General features: G+C 44.0%; 1 protein-coding gene across 7 annotated transcripts in view; it reads right to left on the reverse strand.

Moving 5' to 3' along the window:
• Positions 1–12,277, reverse strand: part of MYBPC1 (myosin binding protein C1) — a 90,344-nt gene extending 78,067 nt beyond the window's left edge. For 4 of the 7 annotated variants that reach the window (XM_077339788.1, XM_077339785.1, XM_077339786.1 and 1 more), the window contains exon 1: positions 12,130–12,276. In XM_077339788.1, coding sequence (XP_077195903.1) covers positions 12,130–12,154 — 25 coding nt within the window. In that variant the 5' untranslated portion in view covers positions 12,155–12,276. Of the gene's footprint in view, positions 1–12,129 lie in introns of all 7 variants that reach the window. The other 3 variants (XM_077339784.1, XM_077339779.1, XM_077339782.1) reach the window with 1 other exon arrangement.
• Between the last annotated feature and the right edge of the window lie 2,921 nt (positions 12,278–15,198).

Raw genomic sequence — 15,198 nt, forward strand, 5'->3', positions numbered from 1 at the left:
TTTCTAGATATTTCACAGCTACTGTGACTTGCTTCTTGTAGATTCTTCCCCCCCCCTTTTTTTTGCTATCATGTCACAGTGGACTCATGATAATATGGATTCCATAATATGGTAGGACCTGGGGATACCCTGTTATTATAGCTCATCTCCAGACTAAAGAGATGTTCCCCTAGAAAAAATGACTGCTTTGGAGGATGGGCTTCATAGCAACATACTCCATTAAGGTCCCTCCCACCCCAAATCCCACCCACTCTGAGCTCCACCCTCAAAGTCTCTAGGTATTTTCCAAACCAGATCTGGCAACCCTGGTGACTCGTCCCTGGCAAGGGACATCCAATGGTGGTTTGCCATTGCATGGCTTCTGCATAGCCTCCTTGGTATTCCTTGGTTGTCTCCCAACCAAATACTGACCAAGGCCAACAATACTTAGCTTTGGAGATCTGATGAGATTGGGCTAGCCCAGGGGTAGGCAAACTGTGGCCCTCCAGATGTCCATGGAATGCTGGGAGGGGCTTCTTCTGGACATCTGTAGGGCCACAGTTTGTCTACTCCTGGGCTAGCCTGTGCTCTATGGGCTCTTTGTTGTAGGTTTAACAAATCTAACCAAACTTTTCCTGTGAGGATACTTGTTCCTACTTCTTCATCAGGCTTCCTGTTTATATTGTAACCAGCATCTATGGACCAAATATTGTACACCACCCCAAGATGACTTGTTCAAGAGGGCGGTATAATAATCAAAAATTAAATATAAAATACCTCATTATAACTGCCACAAGCACTTTTTAAAATTCACTTTGTGCTTGACACAAAGACACACAAAAGAAAATGAAAAGGTCAAAGCTGAGGCAGGCTCAGCTCTCCTGACGCTGCAATGATAAAAGGGGTCCCAACTCTGCCAGGATACCATTCCCTTCTAAATGTCGCATGCTAATGGCAGTTTTCACCACTGAACCATGGCTGGAGGTTTTATCGTATCCCCTTTTTAATGGCCGTCTTCCATTTTATGAACAGTGTTATGGTAAGCTGTCTTGAGCCAGATTCTGAAGAGGTAAGTCGAAAAAAGAGCCCCAAAGGATAAACTGTGTTGGTGCCAGAAGGCAATGTGTAATGAAAATAAATTAAATATAATCTAAGAAAATGTTCCTGTAAACATAGAAGAAGAAGGAGGAGGAGGAGGAGGAGGATGAGGATGAGGAGGAGTTGGTTCTTATATGCTGCTTTTTCTCTACCTGAAGGAATCTCAAAGTGGCTTACAGTCAACTTCCCTTTCCTCTCCCCACAACAGACACCCTGTGAGGTGGGTGAGGCTGAGAGAGCCCTGATATCACTGCTCGGTCAGAACAGTTTTATCAGTGCTGTGGGGAGCCCAAGGTCACCCAGATGGCTGCATGTGGGGGAGGAGCGGGGAATCAAACCCGGCATGTCAGATTAGAGGTCCGCACTCCTAACCACTACACCAAGCTGGCTCTCTTATTTATTCTATTTACTTTCTTCCAAAAAATTTACTCAGAATTAAATCATAAAACATAATATTAACAAAGGCATTTCGGTAGATAATTCTTCCATGTTTCAAGTCACAACTCAAACATTTGAAAATACAGCTGAAGACTAATCAACATCTGATGCAGCGAAGCCACACAGAGAAGCAAGAAAGATAAGAGTGATACAGCAGCAGGTTGCTCATTTTGATCCCGGTTCGCCCTCCCAAAAGGGAGCTGGCTATTTACCTTCTACGAGGGAGCTGGCATTTTCAAGCTGCCAAAGGCTGTTTCAATAACCAAGTATGTGAAAAAGTAACAAAGAGAATAACCATATTATGAGTACAGTGAACTATTCATGAAAGGAATACATTTACACATTGCCTTTTACCACCAGCACACCTTACCTTTGGGGGCTCTTTTTTTTTAGCTTGCATTTTAGATATACATATCTTGTAAAATTCCCTTCTCCTAAAACTTCCTTGGAATACTGTTGTGCAATATTACCCAACTACTTCCCCAGCCTCCAACTCAGCCTGCATGTAAATCCTCTAGGGTCATATAAGAAGATATATTAGTACATCTAAAAGGTAAAGGTATCCCCTGTGCAAGCACCAAGTCATGTCTGACCCTTGGGGTGACGCCCTCTAGCGTTTTCATGGCAGACTCAATACGGGGTGGCCTTGCCAGTGCCTTCCCCAGTCATTACCGTTTTACCTCCCAGCAAGCTGGGTACTCATTTTACCCACCTCGGAAGGATGGAAGGCTGAGTCAACCTTGAGCCGGCTGCTGGGATTGAACTCCCGACCTCATGGGCAGACAGCTTCAGACAGCATTTCTGCCGCTTACCACTCTGCACCATAAGAGGCTCTTCATTACTACCTCTAGCTCAGAAGAAAAGTAGAGGACCCTACAATGGTTTGTTTGTTTATATACTGCCCTCCCCTTAGGCTCAGGGTGGTTCACATGGAACAAAGAATAATACATAAAATTCAGTGGCTGTGTCAGATGACCAATAACAATAAGAACAGTAATGAACAGGGAGGATAACATTCCAACAAGCACCAATCTAACAGACCCATGGTTGGTCAGTTCAAGTGTACGGATTCATGAGAGCGGGGTTCGGGGGCTCAGTCAATGTTGATTCGCTTTGGCTGACCTCAATCAAATGCCTGGCTGAGCAGCTCCCTTTTGTGAGCCCTGTGGGATTGTTTGTGGGAGGCATCTTATTTTCCTCTCCCACCATTTCTTTTTTCTCTTCCCTAAAAGCTCCTATAGCCTCTCCCCTATGTGATTCCTTGTCTCCTTCCCAATGACCCACCAACCTACCGCTACCACCCTCTCGTCACCTTTCCATCCTTTTCTCCTCTTCTCCGCCTCTTCCTGGGAAAACTATTTAGTGTTACCTGCTGGGTCAGGCTGGGCATGGTTCCTAGGTTTGCCTGGTATTAATGGCTAGGCCCCAGTTGCATAGTGCTGGCTGCCCAGCTAGGCCCAGTTACTGCATGGGGAACCTCAAGAATATGCAGGGTGCACCTACGTTCCCCACACCATTTCCTTTTACGCTCTTCCTGGCAGCCCCCATATCCTCATCATTCCCTGCTTTCACCAACAAGCCATTCTTTTATCTGGTCCCCATTTCTTACCTACATTGTCAAAGGTAGAATAAAATCTTCTTTAAAGTGTCCACAGTCTTTTTGGGATCAGGCAGGCAAAACACAACCCCTTTTCTGTTTTCTGGATGGGGGGGGGATGAGCTGGGGAAAAGCGTGAGGGTGGGTGATCAAGCAGCCTTTGTCTGATCATACATGAGTCTGAGCAATTTGTTTTTAAGCCCACCATTTATAAAAAATGACTCCATGCCTAGCCTTCTCCCAACTCAGGCAGGCAAAAACAGTCCTGTTTATGTTTTCTGGAGGTGGAAAATTAGCTGGTAGGCTCAGGCTCATATTAGCCTTCTCCTGGTCATACAGGAGTCTGCTTTGTTTTTAAGCCAACCGTTTACAAAAATGACTCTTTGGGCTCCAGGTACCATGTTCAGCATCTCAGAAATCCACCCAGACATAAATAGTCCAAAAGAACACAAATCCCCAAAAGGGGGTGTGGGGAATGCTGTATCATTCTGGCATTTCTCCAAAGCAACGCAGAAGTGTTGGTTTTTATTAAAAATGCATCTATGTTGTGGCATTGCCACATAGCAATGCAGAAGTGCCTTTAAAATTATGGGGCTGGGGTGGAAGAAAGTTTCAGTCCATGAGAGAACTGCTGTGCTGTGATTGGTGGCTTGCTGTGATGGACAAGCCAAGGAGCAGGGGAAGAAGTTCAGCTTGTTTTCCCTTGCAGCCACATTGGGAGGCAAAAAGCTGCGACGGGGCAGAGGGAAAACGCAGGAGGGGTCTCATGTGAGGAGGGCTGCAATCGTGAGTTTTACCATCCCACATTTGCAGGCAGGAGGTCATGCTTGTTTTACCCCTCCATGCGGAAATGGTCATAGAATCAGTAAACAAAAATATGAACATTTGAACAAGCATGTTATCAATATAAAATACTGATCTATGTGTATTGTGTAAGCAACTTTAACAGATCAAAAGGATGAGTATTTTAAAGTAAATGATTATTTTCCTCCCCAAATATTCTGAATTTGTCTTCTATGGAAAAATGGTTTAATTGTGTTCCTTCCTTTCAAACCTGCATTTCTTTGTTTATTTCAGATCTAACATTTCCAAGGTCCTGCTGTCCCTGATTATAAATTGGCATAAATCTCCTAGTATCATTGTTAGCCACTGCTGTGATTTATCTTTTCTTCTTATCTCAGTACGAGATATAACTAGGATACCATTGCTGTTGATCAGCCCCCTCCCCTCAATAACTAAAGCATTAACAATTAAAGTGGGACAATTCAATTAGATTACAGTAAAGCAGAAGGATAGTGCAATCCATTGTTTAAATATAAACTTTAAGCAATATATTTAGCCGTCCCAAAAGATAGCTTGGCTGGGTCTCTCTTTCTGTACAACAGGTGTAGGGAAAGGCTGCCCATATGAATAGCTGTTCTGCAGGCAGAGCTCCCTCTAGTGTATTGAAAAGTATTTATTGCAGAATCCAGTCTGTATCTGTATCTATTGTATTGTGACTTCTGTCTAAAAATAAGAACAGTCTCTCGCAGGAAGAATGTCATTGCTTTCTGGTTGCAGTCGTAGGCTTTGGTTATTTCTGGTGGTTCCAGACTTCTAAACACCTGATGATTATTGCATGTTTTGTTAATTGTCCCGACTCATTATGCCTCACTGCCTTGAGACCTTATCAAGTAAATAAAAGGAATAAAACAAATTGAAGTGAGAGCTTGCTGAGGATATCTGTAGCACTGCAGAGTAAATCAGGGCAGCTGCTATTGGATAATTCTAATGTATTCTACTGAGAAACAAATGTCCACTTCAAAACGCACTCTTTGCTGATACTATCAACCTCAAGGGGAGGTCTGGAGTTCTCCTGGAATTACAGCTGATCAGACTACCAAGATGAGCTCTCCTGTAGGAAGTAACGGCTTTAGATTAGAATTCTATGGCATCAGATCTCCGTGTAGATGTAGGCTTGCCAGCTCTGGGATGGAAAATACTATGGGGATGGAGGTGGGATTTGGGGCGAGGAGGGACCTCAATGGAGTATAATGCTATGGATCCCACCCTCCAAAGCAGCCATTTTCTCCAGGGAAACTGATCTCTTTAGTATGGAGATAACCTGTAATTATGGGGGGTCCACAGACCGGCATCCCTATGCACATCCCTTCTCTCCCTAAACTAAGGTGACCAGATTTTAACATTGGTAAAGCGGGACACCATTGACTGGGGGGGGGGGGGTTATTGATTAAAAATTTGGTCTATATGGAGCAACAAAGTTTCATAGAAGGCATAGAAGGCAAAAATGGTATTGTAATATATATTTCTTAATTTCAACATAAGTACAATTTGCCAGGTACCCTCTTATGTCCCTCCAAAAGTGGGACAATCTGGTCACTTTACCCTAAGCTTTGTGCTCTCCAAGCAAAATCCCCAAATATCCTGGGATTTCTCATGCCGGAAATGGTAACCATACTCTTTGGGTTCAGCAAGGAAGTAGATTGAGGACAGAACTGTCAAATCCAGTTTGGGGAATTTGTGGTGATTTTGGAAATGCAGATTGGGGAGAGTGGGGAGGAGGGAGGCGTCTGTGGAGTATAATTCCAAGGAATCCACCCTTTCAAAGCAGCCCTTTTCTCCAAGGAAATTGATCTCTTTCATCTGGAGATCTCTTATACTTCTAGGAGGTCCCCAGTCCCCACCTGGATGTTCTCAACCTTAACTTCAACCCCGCAGACCACACAGCCCAGAAGCTCATGCTTTGCACACCCACTTTGGGCTTCCACTGCTCAAACATCAACCCCACGCCTCACGGTAAAGCACTTTTGAAAGAAGATTGCGACCCACCAGCATGCGTGGGGCTGGGGTGTCTCACATTCCCTGGAAAGTGTCAGGCCCTTAGTAGTATTTGTGGCAGTTCTTGCAGCAAAACAGATGTCCTAAATTTGAAATAGTCCTCTATTTGCAGTGCGATCTGGGCTATGGAGTGAAAAACAAAATGTCCCAGTGAGGGGTGGCATATAAATTACATGAAATGAATAAATAAGTAAATAAGTAAGTAAGTAAATAAATAAAAGAGCCACTGAAACATCAAGCTCTTGGGAGCACTTAAGAGTAGCTCTGGAAAGTGGTGTAAAGATGTCCTGTTTTCTGCCCAGTTAAAATGATGCTTGCAATTACATGGGCTTTCCTTTGACCATTTGAGTGTGTGTGTGTGTGTGTGTGTGTGAGAGAGAGAGAGAGAGAGAGAAAGAGAGAGAGAGGACAAAATGTGAAACATCTCAGATTATTTATTAGTGTATTGTTAATCATATTGATTTTCGAAAAGACTAAGGAGGATGACTACAAAGCAAAAAACCGAAGAGGCGGCTGTGGAAGGTCAAAATGAATCTGATACCCTTGGAGGACGAGAGGGATGTGAAAATAAGCTTTGGAAGTAGCAGAGGCTGCCTCACAGTAAACCTCAAACGCTCCTTCTGCAATGGGATCCATGCTGGGCAAACAGGTGAACAGATGAGGGCTGTGTCCTTCTTATCATGGAGAGATTTTTAAAGACAACTTCGAGAGAGCCAGTGTGCTAAGAGTGCCAGGCTGGGGAGACTGAAATCCCCCATCAACCATAAAGCTGACTAGGTACTCTTAAGGCAGTTGTTTGCCTACAGAGTAAACTATCTTGCAGGGTTGTTGTGAAGAAAAAACCAGGGGAGAGCCAGGGTTGCCAACCTCTTCGGATTACAGCTGACCTCTTGGTGACAGAGATAAATTCACTTGGAGAAAATGGCATTATAACCCACTGACGTCCCTTCTCTCCCCTGGGTCATCTCCTCAGATCTCCAAGAATTTCCCAACCGGGAATCGGCCATCTTACACTAGCAAAATATAGGGAAAGTTGAAGGCAGTAGAAAAAAGGAAGACCCAATATGAAATAGATTTACTCAGTCAAGGAGGCCATGGCCCTCAGTTTGAAAGACTGGAGCAAGATAGTCAATGACAGGATATTTTCTAGTTGTTGCCACAACCTTAATTTGACAAGCCCTGAGCAAGACTGCCAATGATAGGAAATTTTGGAGGTCATCGGTTCATTGGGTTGCCATATGTTGGAAACAAATTGACAGCACATAGCACAAACATACACACACAGATAGCCTAGTAATAAAGTTGAGCTCTTGACCTATTGAGAAATGTTGGGAATCAGTGACCTCAGTGACTTCTTAAGTTGTTTGCCAAACAGCATTTTGAGTGGTCTGTTTGATGAAGAAGAAGAATTGGTTCTTATATGCCGCTTTTCTCTAACCGAAGGAGTTTCAAAGCGGCTTACAGTTGCCTTCCCTTTGCTCTCCTCACAACAGGCACCCTGTGAGGTAGTAGAAGAAGAGTTCATTCTTATATGCCACCTTTGTCTACCTGAAGGAGTCTTAAAGCAACTTACAATTGCCTTCCCTTTTCTCTCCCCACAACAGACACGCTGTGAGGTAGGTGAGGCTGAGAGAGCCCTGATGTTACTGTTCAGTCAGTACAATTTTATCAGTACTGTGGCAAGCCCAAGGTCACCCAGCTGGCTTCACGTGGGGGAGTAGGGAATCAAACACGGCTAACCAGATTAGAAGCCCTAACCACTACACCAAACTACACCGTACTCCTAACCACTACACTGCTAACCACTACACCATGATAGATGAAAGATGGAACAGCATGTGTGCCCTTAATCTAAAACTGCACGCATACCCAAAACTGTTTCAAGCAAACAAGTAGCTCCATGCATGGATGCTGTTTATGGCAAGGGTCCAAAGTGAATAGCATCTGCATTCAAAAGTGGATACCTGTGTGCATCAGAATGCAAAATCCATGACATCAGAGAAGACACCACATATGCAAGCTACCACATATGCAGGCACTGTCTATTGGGGAGAGTGGTGTGCCTATGCATCATCTATGCCGGGGTGGCCATTCTGTAGCTCTCCAGATGCCCATGAACCACAATGACCATGATCCCCCATCAGCTGATAATTGTGCTCCATGGACATCTGGAGAGCCACAGAACGGCCACCCTTGAACTATGCTATTCATTTGCTTTCCCTAGGCACATGGAATGATTCAGAGTTCTATGCACAGAAGTGGGCTATTTCTTTTTTGCACATATGGAGGGCAGATTAGAAGACCAGCATATGATCTGCATGTTTTTTTTAAAAAAAACCTCTATCTAATGGGCTTCTATCTCAAATAGAAAGGATGTGAATATATGTGGTAACCATTTGCATTACAAATAAGATACTTTAGAAGGTGAGTTGGCTGTAGTTGGGTAGGGTTACACTCTCATAGTCATGTGTGCATTCGGGACAGCTATTTTCAGTAGGATACTTCATTCATTATTGTCTTCAGGCGTTACACGGAGCCAAGTAGGAAAACCGATCCTTGCAGCCTGTCAACACTAGTTGCCTCGGACTCAATCCTGTAGGTGCTGGATCCCCTTTGGAAGTGCTGAGGCCTTGATAGCCTACTGAAAGGTCCTTAACCCTTTGTTTTCACTGACCAGAAAACTTAATCACACAAGAGGACTATCTGGTGGTACAGTTTCTCTGTGCAATTGTATGCATATACACAAGGAAACTTAATGTAAGAGAAAGGCATGACTTCCTAGTTCTTCCCCTACAGAATAACAACAGCACAATTGTGATTGTCTTTGATTAAGCTTAATCATAGAATCATAGAGCTGGAAGGGTCCATGCAGACCATCTAGTCTAACCCCCTGCTCAATGCAGGATCATCCTGAAGCATCCAGGATACAACCTGGATGACAACCAGTTAGGGAGAGCTCACCACTTTTTTAGGCAGTCAATTCCACTGCTGAACTACTGTGAAATTCCCACCCACCCCTGATATCTAGCTGGTACTGTTCTACATATAGTTTAAAGCTGTTATTGTGGATCCTATCCTCTGCTACCAATAGAGACTGCTCCCTGGGCCAAATCCCCTCGGCCAGATGGTATATTTAGATTCCCTGTTCTGGAGCACCCAAGAGTGCTCAAAGAACTTTCTGGGTCATTTGCAGAACCTTTGTCCATCATCTTTAGGACCAGAAGACTGGAAGAGAGTGAATGTTCTCCAATGTTCACAAAAGGGAGGATACCTGACCTAGAAAACTACAGGCCATTGAGTCTTAACCTGCTTGCTTAATATAGATTCTAAATCGCCCAGAAACCCTCCGATTGCTGCAGCCTCATATTTTATACTAGTGATGGCATAAACATCTAAGGCTGATAGTAAAATTAATCCTGATCATGGATGCTTCATCAGTATAGATTGTTGGTTGGTCTTAAAGATGCCACTGGACCCAAACTCTGTTCTTTGGACAGCCACACCTTCTTAGGCTAACCGACTACACGGGGTTGTAATGAGGGCAAAATGGCAGAAGGGAGGAGGTTGGCAGCTCAAACAGGGAGAAAAGTAAAGCATAGATCAATATTCATTTTGTTCCACTTGTGATTTTAAAGCATTTTTAAAACTGACATGTAAATTATTTTATTCAGTTCTGTGTTGGATTGAAATTCTGCCGTTTCAGAGACCACAAGGCAATTCTAAGAGTTCAATCCACTGTATTTTTCACTTCATGTATACCCTTGCTTTCTTCTCTGTGGGGACTTTATATGGCTTACATCATTGCCCTCTTCCAAGGCTGGTTTAAGGATTCATGGGGCCTGCAGCACCAGAGCCAGTTTAAGGATTTGGGGCATCTAAGAAGAATACAACTGGTGCTGTTACTTGTGCTACACAAGTAACAATAGGGCACCCTTCCCAGGGATTGTTGGAGCTTTGGAAACAACTGACAACTTCACTTTACTGACAACAGCCCTATGAGGTAGGCTAGACTGAGAATGTGTGACTGACCCAAGGCCACTATGGTACAGTGGGGATTTGAACCTGGCTTTCCCGAATTCTAGGATCACACTCACGGCTATACCAGACTGGCTGAAAAAGCAGCCCAAACCAAAGAAGATGAGGGCAGTGAAAACTCTGCGGTAGCTCTGGCCAAATAAATAATACATTGGCCCAAAGATCCCTTCGATCAAGTTCAGAAATCTCCATTAGAAAGTTCTAGACCAAAACAGGCCAAAGCTTATGATGGTCCACCAAGTCAGTAGCACTAATCTCAATGAACGCATTAGGCAAAATCCAGGGCTCATCTCATCAGATTCCCTGCCCCAAACAGGGTCCCATAACCAGCCTCCCTTGGAGAGGAGCACATATTATCCATATAACAGAATGCTACAAGCAGAGAGACCAAGGCAGTTCACCGTGTTAAGGACTCTGCCGTGCATCGTGTAAAACACTTGGCAAAGAATCCGTGCCATATGCTAATAGACGAGGTGAAACCCTCACAGAGCCATCATCTAATATGTCCTGTGGGGATATTCCTTCCAGGCCCCAAATATGGCTCTGAGTTGTACTCTGAGTTGTACTCTATGGGGACACTGTTGCTAGCTTTTTGGCATGTCTTCTTTCCCCTTCCCAGTATCTCAGCCCAAACAAGAATAATTGGGGGAGGGATGGGATTTTTAGCTGCCATGTTAGTTAGTAGATTGATATTTTAATGGGAATTTTAATGGGATTAGTTGTTGTGACCCGCCTCGAGCCTATCGGGAGAGGCGGGAAATAAATCTAATAATAATAATAATAATAATAATAATAATAATAAAAAAGGGCTACTTCACTCTAGCCTGTTACCATATCATTTCCATGCAAAATAATAATAATAATAATAATCCAATGCACATGGCCCTTGTGTGTAAAGGAGGCATTTTTATTGCACCGGTGCCTACTTGACTGCACACAGACATGTGTGTCTCTCATATGTTACACAGCATACACGATCTACACATTCTTCTCTTACAGTCACATTCAGGCAAGAAAACAGTCTTGGGCAGGCACCTATAAGAGGGCAATGATGCATGGGGAGATTTATAGTGCTGTCCTAAGTAGAGTTGCACCCTTCTAAGCCCATTGACTTCAGTGCACAAGGAAGGGTGTAGTTTGGTTTAGGATCGCACTGGAAAGGAGTGACATATCTCTATTTCAGCATGTACAGGAGCTGAACTGTGCAATGGTAAGATTAGAACTGTGTTGTCTAGCCCATTGAAGATACAATAAGAAGCACTAGGTGGACTTCACTAGGTGGACTGCATTTGGACAGCAGAACAGCTGTTAAATTGGAAAGTTGTGCATTTTTCTTCTCCAGAAAGAACATAGGTCATCATGTTGGTTCAATAGTGGAAGGAGGGAGAATCTGATGGTGTGTTTAAATTACAGGGGTTTTTGGATGGGGGAGATTCTCTTCCTTAAGCAGCAGAGTGGATAAACATTTGTTTAAATCCAGAACAATCCATTTTGGAGAGCTGCACTAAATGCTCTTTTCTGTTCTACATTTTTGTTGGGGGAAAGGTGGCTAGTCTGCTGTACATATTGGATGGAGTCCAAAATGAAGCACAACATCTCCCTTTCCCTCTCCCTCTCCCTCTCCCTCCCCCTCTCCCTCTCCCTCTCCCTTCTCAGAATCTGATCCACAGTGACAAAAGTAATGGGCACGGTTATCCTACAAGTTCCAAGCCCCGGACCACCAGCAACAGAGCTCTATGCCTGCTGTTTCTCATGCAATGAGTCAACAATGGATCTGTTTGCAAGAACAGAGAGACTGATGCACAGATCTTTTTGAGAGCAGCAAAACAGTTATCCCTTAATATTCACGTTCAGTGTTGTGAATGGCCTGGCCAAACAATTTCAGGAAACCAAACTGTAATCACAGTCTTGCATGCAGTCACAACCAGAGTTCTCCAGATGAGCTGCTTAACTATTGACATTTTTGTTTCAAACGGCTTTAAGTCATTTTTCATTGATGTTATTGAGAACTTCGTAAAACAGTGAAGGAGAGTCTCTGCTCCCCATAGAGTTGAAAGCTGGTTTCAAGTGAGTGTTCTGCTTTTTGTTAAACTATGTAATTTTCTTTTTTTTAAGAAAGCAAATAGCGTGGAGTTAAAGCTTACCAGGTTTTTTGGTTGGTTCCGGCATTGTTTCAATCACTCCTTATCCCCAATTGGCGTTCAGATGCAACAACAAGTAGCCACAAGTCCAGGAGAGAGCATGCAGTGCAGCATGAGAAGCAGAGGGAGAGAAGAATTCTTCTGCTTTATATACAAGGTTGACAAATCAATCAAGGGAGCACCTCCTCTCCTCTCAATGCAAAGCCTCTGAAAATTGACAGTTATGGGAGCTCTGCTTACATCTGTTGTTTGCAGCCACTGCCCTGTTGGCTTTAGGAAGGAATTTGTGCTGCATTTCATGAGGCTGATGAGAACAGCTATAACTTTCTAAATTCAGAAGCATCATATTCACACACCCGGGGTGGGCGGGGGAGGGGGGGAGCCATGCAGACTGCCAGACTATCAAAGGGCTTTCAGAGACGCAGGATCTGATCTAAATTGTACGTATACCAGTTGCCTTCCCCTACCACCGTGGCATGAATATAACCCAAACAGATATCTGATCACAAACGCACAGCCCTGCCTATTTTTAGTACTTTGTCGGATTAAGCGAGCATCAAGATGCTTTCCTTTAATTGAAAGAAAGTGGTGGACTCATCCCTATTGGATCACGACAGAATGGCAGATTGAGAAGGCTCATCGTAATGAACGGTGGGAGGTATTTACTTTCCCCATCGGAAGCCAATGGGAGCCATTTGTTTTACTGGGGGCCTATTCTGGTAATCTGGGGGCAACGCACATAAATGGCAACCATTTGTTTCCGTGGCAGAACATAAAGCTGAGAGGCTTGTGCCCTCTAGAGGGCAGGAAGGCTCATGACACCCAAAGGGCTGTATGAGCTGGGCAGCTGGATATTATATACCATGTATACTTTAGTAATATGAATAGCCCCGACAGAGTATTTAGAACTTGGAAGCTAAGCAGGGTAGGCCATGGTTAGTACTTGGATGGGAGACCACAAAGCGAGACAGACAAAATTCCTTGAAAACGTCATGGTTCAGGAGTGCGACTTGACAGCTCACAATTATTATTATACTGTAGACAGCTGCTTATATGAAGTGAAAGGGAATTGGACAGATTTGTGGAGGTTTATCAGTGGCTATAAGCCATGATGATTAAATGGAACTTTAATGCTTAGAGGCAGAAGACCTCTGAATACCAGAGCCTTGATCAGCCTTGGCCTCTGACCTTTTGTAGGACCTCCAGAGGAACTGATTGGCCACTGTGTGAGCCAGGGTGTTGGACTAGATGGACCACTGCTCTGATCCAGCAGGTCTTCTCTGATGTTTATGTTCCTTAATGTGATACCCATTTCGATATATTGATAACATTCTAGAAATCAGTACTGATAGATTTTGTAGAGCTTCAGAAACCGGAGTGGGGCTGAGACATTGAAGTATGTGCCACAAGCAACAGTGTTTCTAGGACCATTTCCTCACTAGGAATTTGCCCTTGCATAGCCTCTCATTGCTTGCAGGTTTTATTGCCGCTTCCACATGACATTGGCAGCAACCCATGGCTGTGCAGGAATTGGCACAAGTTTTTATCCGGTTTGCTCTGCCATGAGAGAAATCGCAAAAAAAAAACACACCATGATTTTATTTTCGTGTTGCACAAATTGGGGTGCAAAGAGCGGCAAGCCTATCTGAAGGGAGAAAGGAAGGGAGGGGGTCTCCCATCAGGAAGCATACAAATGCATGATTCCCTATCGCGTGTTTGCAAGCACGTGGCGGTGCGCGTTTTACCCCTCCATGTGGAAATGGTCTAGCATTTCATCTTCACTCCCCTAAAGACAATTTTCCTGTGTGTACCAGTAAGGTGATGATATAATGGTACTTGACTAGAACTTGCTAACGATCACATTCCCCATTGCCCAATAACAGCTAATGTGTTGACTAGGAAGACTTTGATTCAAGAACCCACACAGCCAAGAAGGCTGGATGACCCCAAGCTGGTCATTAGCAGGCTAACCTCTCTCACAGTGTTATTAAAAGCATAACGCCTTGAGTAGGGTGCTTGCCAGAGGACAGGTGGCATGGTATAGCTCGCTCTTGTCAGATTTTGGAAGCTCAGCAGGGTCAGTACTTGGATGGGAGACAACCAAGGGGGGTCCCACAGAGAAAGGCAATGACAAACAACTTCTGCTCACTTGCCTTGAGAGCCCCTTGTTGGGGTTGCTGTAAGTCGACAATGACTTGACACCACTTTACGCAGGTTTGATGCTTGCCACTGTATATATTGATATTGATATTGATATTGATATTGATATTGATATTGATATTGATATTGATATTGATATTGATATTGATATTGATATTCCGCTGCTGTATATACTGTAGCACCAGTGGATGCCCAAAAGGATAAAAATGTCATCAATAAATGCTTATGTTGACTTTCTCATTCCACCTGAAGGCATAAAAACGCCGTGTGATCCCGGGCTGTCCAGTTATATCTTTTCCGGTTCCTGCCACCAGTGATGACTGTTGATGGAGATCAGGAACAAATTCACCATAATGATGCTAGTCCACAGGGTGAATGCCTTGGCTTACACACAGGTGGGAAAACGTAGCATCCTTTCTGTGGGAGTGTTTATTTCTCCAGTGCAGAGGTTACTATTGTGAGATCTCTCTTTTGTCCTCTGGAAAGGAATGTGTTGCACCATGTGCCTTATGCCTGCCCTTCCTGGAAGCCAAAGGGCAGGAATTCAGATGACACCCAGATCATTTCTAATAACAGTTCTCTCTGAGTTTTTTCCTAAGGCCAGCTTTGCAACAAATCATTAGATGCACCAGCGTTGCTGTGTTGCTTTCTAAGTTCTCCTCCCCCTCCCCCAATACACTGCTGCCAGATCAAAATTAAATGCACACCATTATCCATGTTTCTCTAAATCAGCCTTTCACAGCTTTTTTACTGTTGAGAAACCTGTGAAACATTATTCAGGCTTCGAGAGACCCCAGAAGTGGCACGATTGTGCAGAATAGGGTTGGGAAGCGTGGCTGTAGACACATCCATCCAGGGACTCTCCCCTTCCCACCCTCTCCAGGCCCATCATTGGCCATTTTGGGAGGCGTG

The sequence above is a fragment of the Paroedura picta genome, chromosome 5 (assembly GCF_049243985.1).
Source record: "Paroedura picta isolate Pp20150507F chromosome 5, Ppicta_v3.0, whole genome shotgun sequence".
Taxonomy (NCBI): domain Eukaryota; kingdom Metazoa; phylum Chordata; class Lepidosauria; order Squamata; family Gekkonidae; genus Paroedura; species Paroedura picta.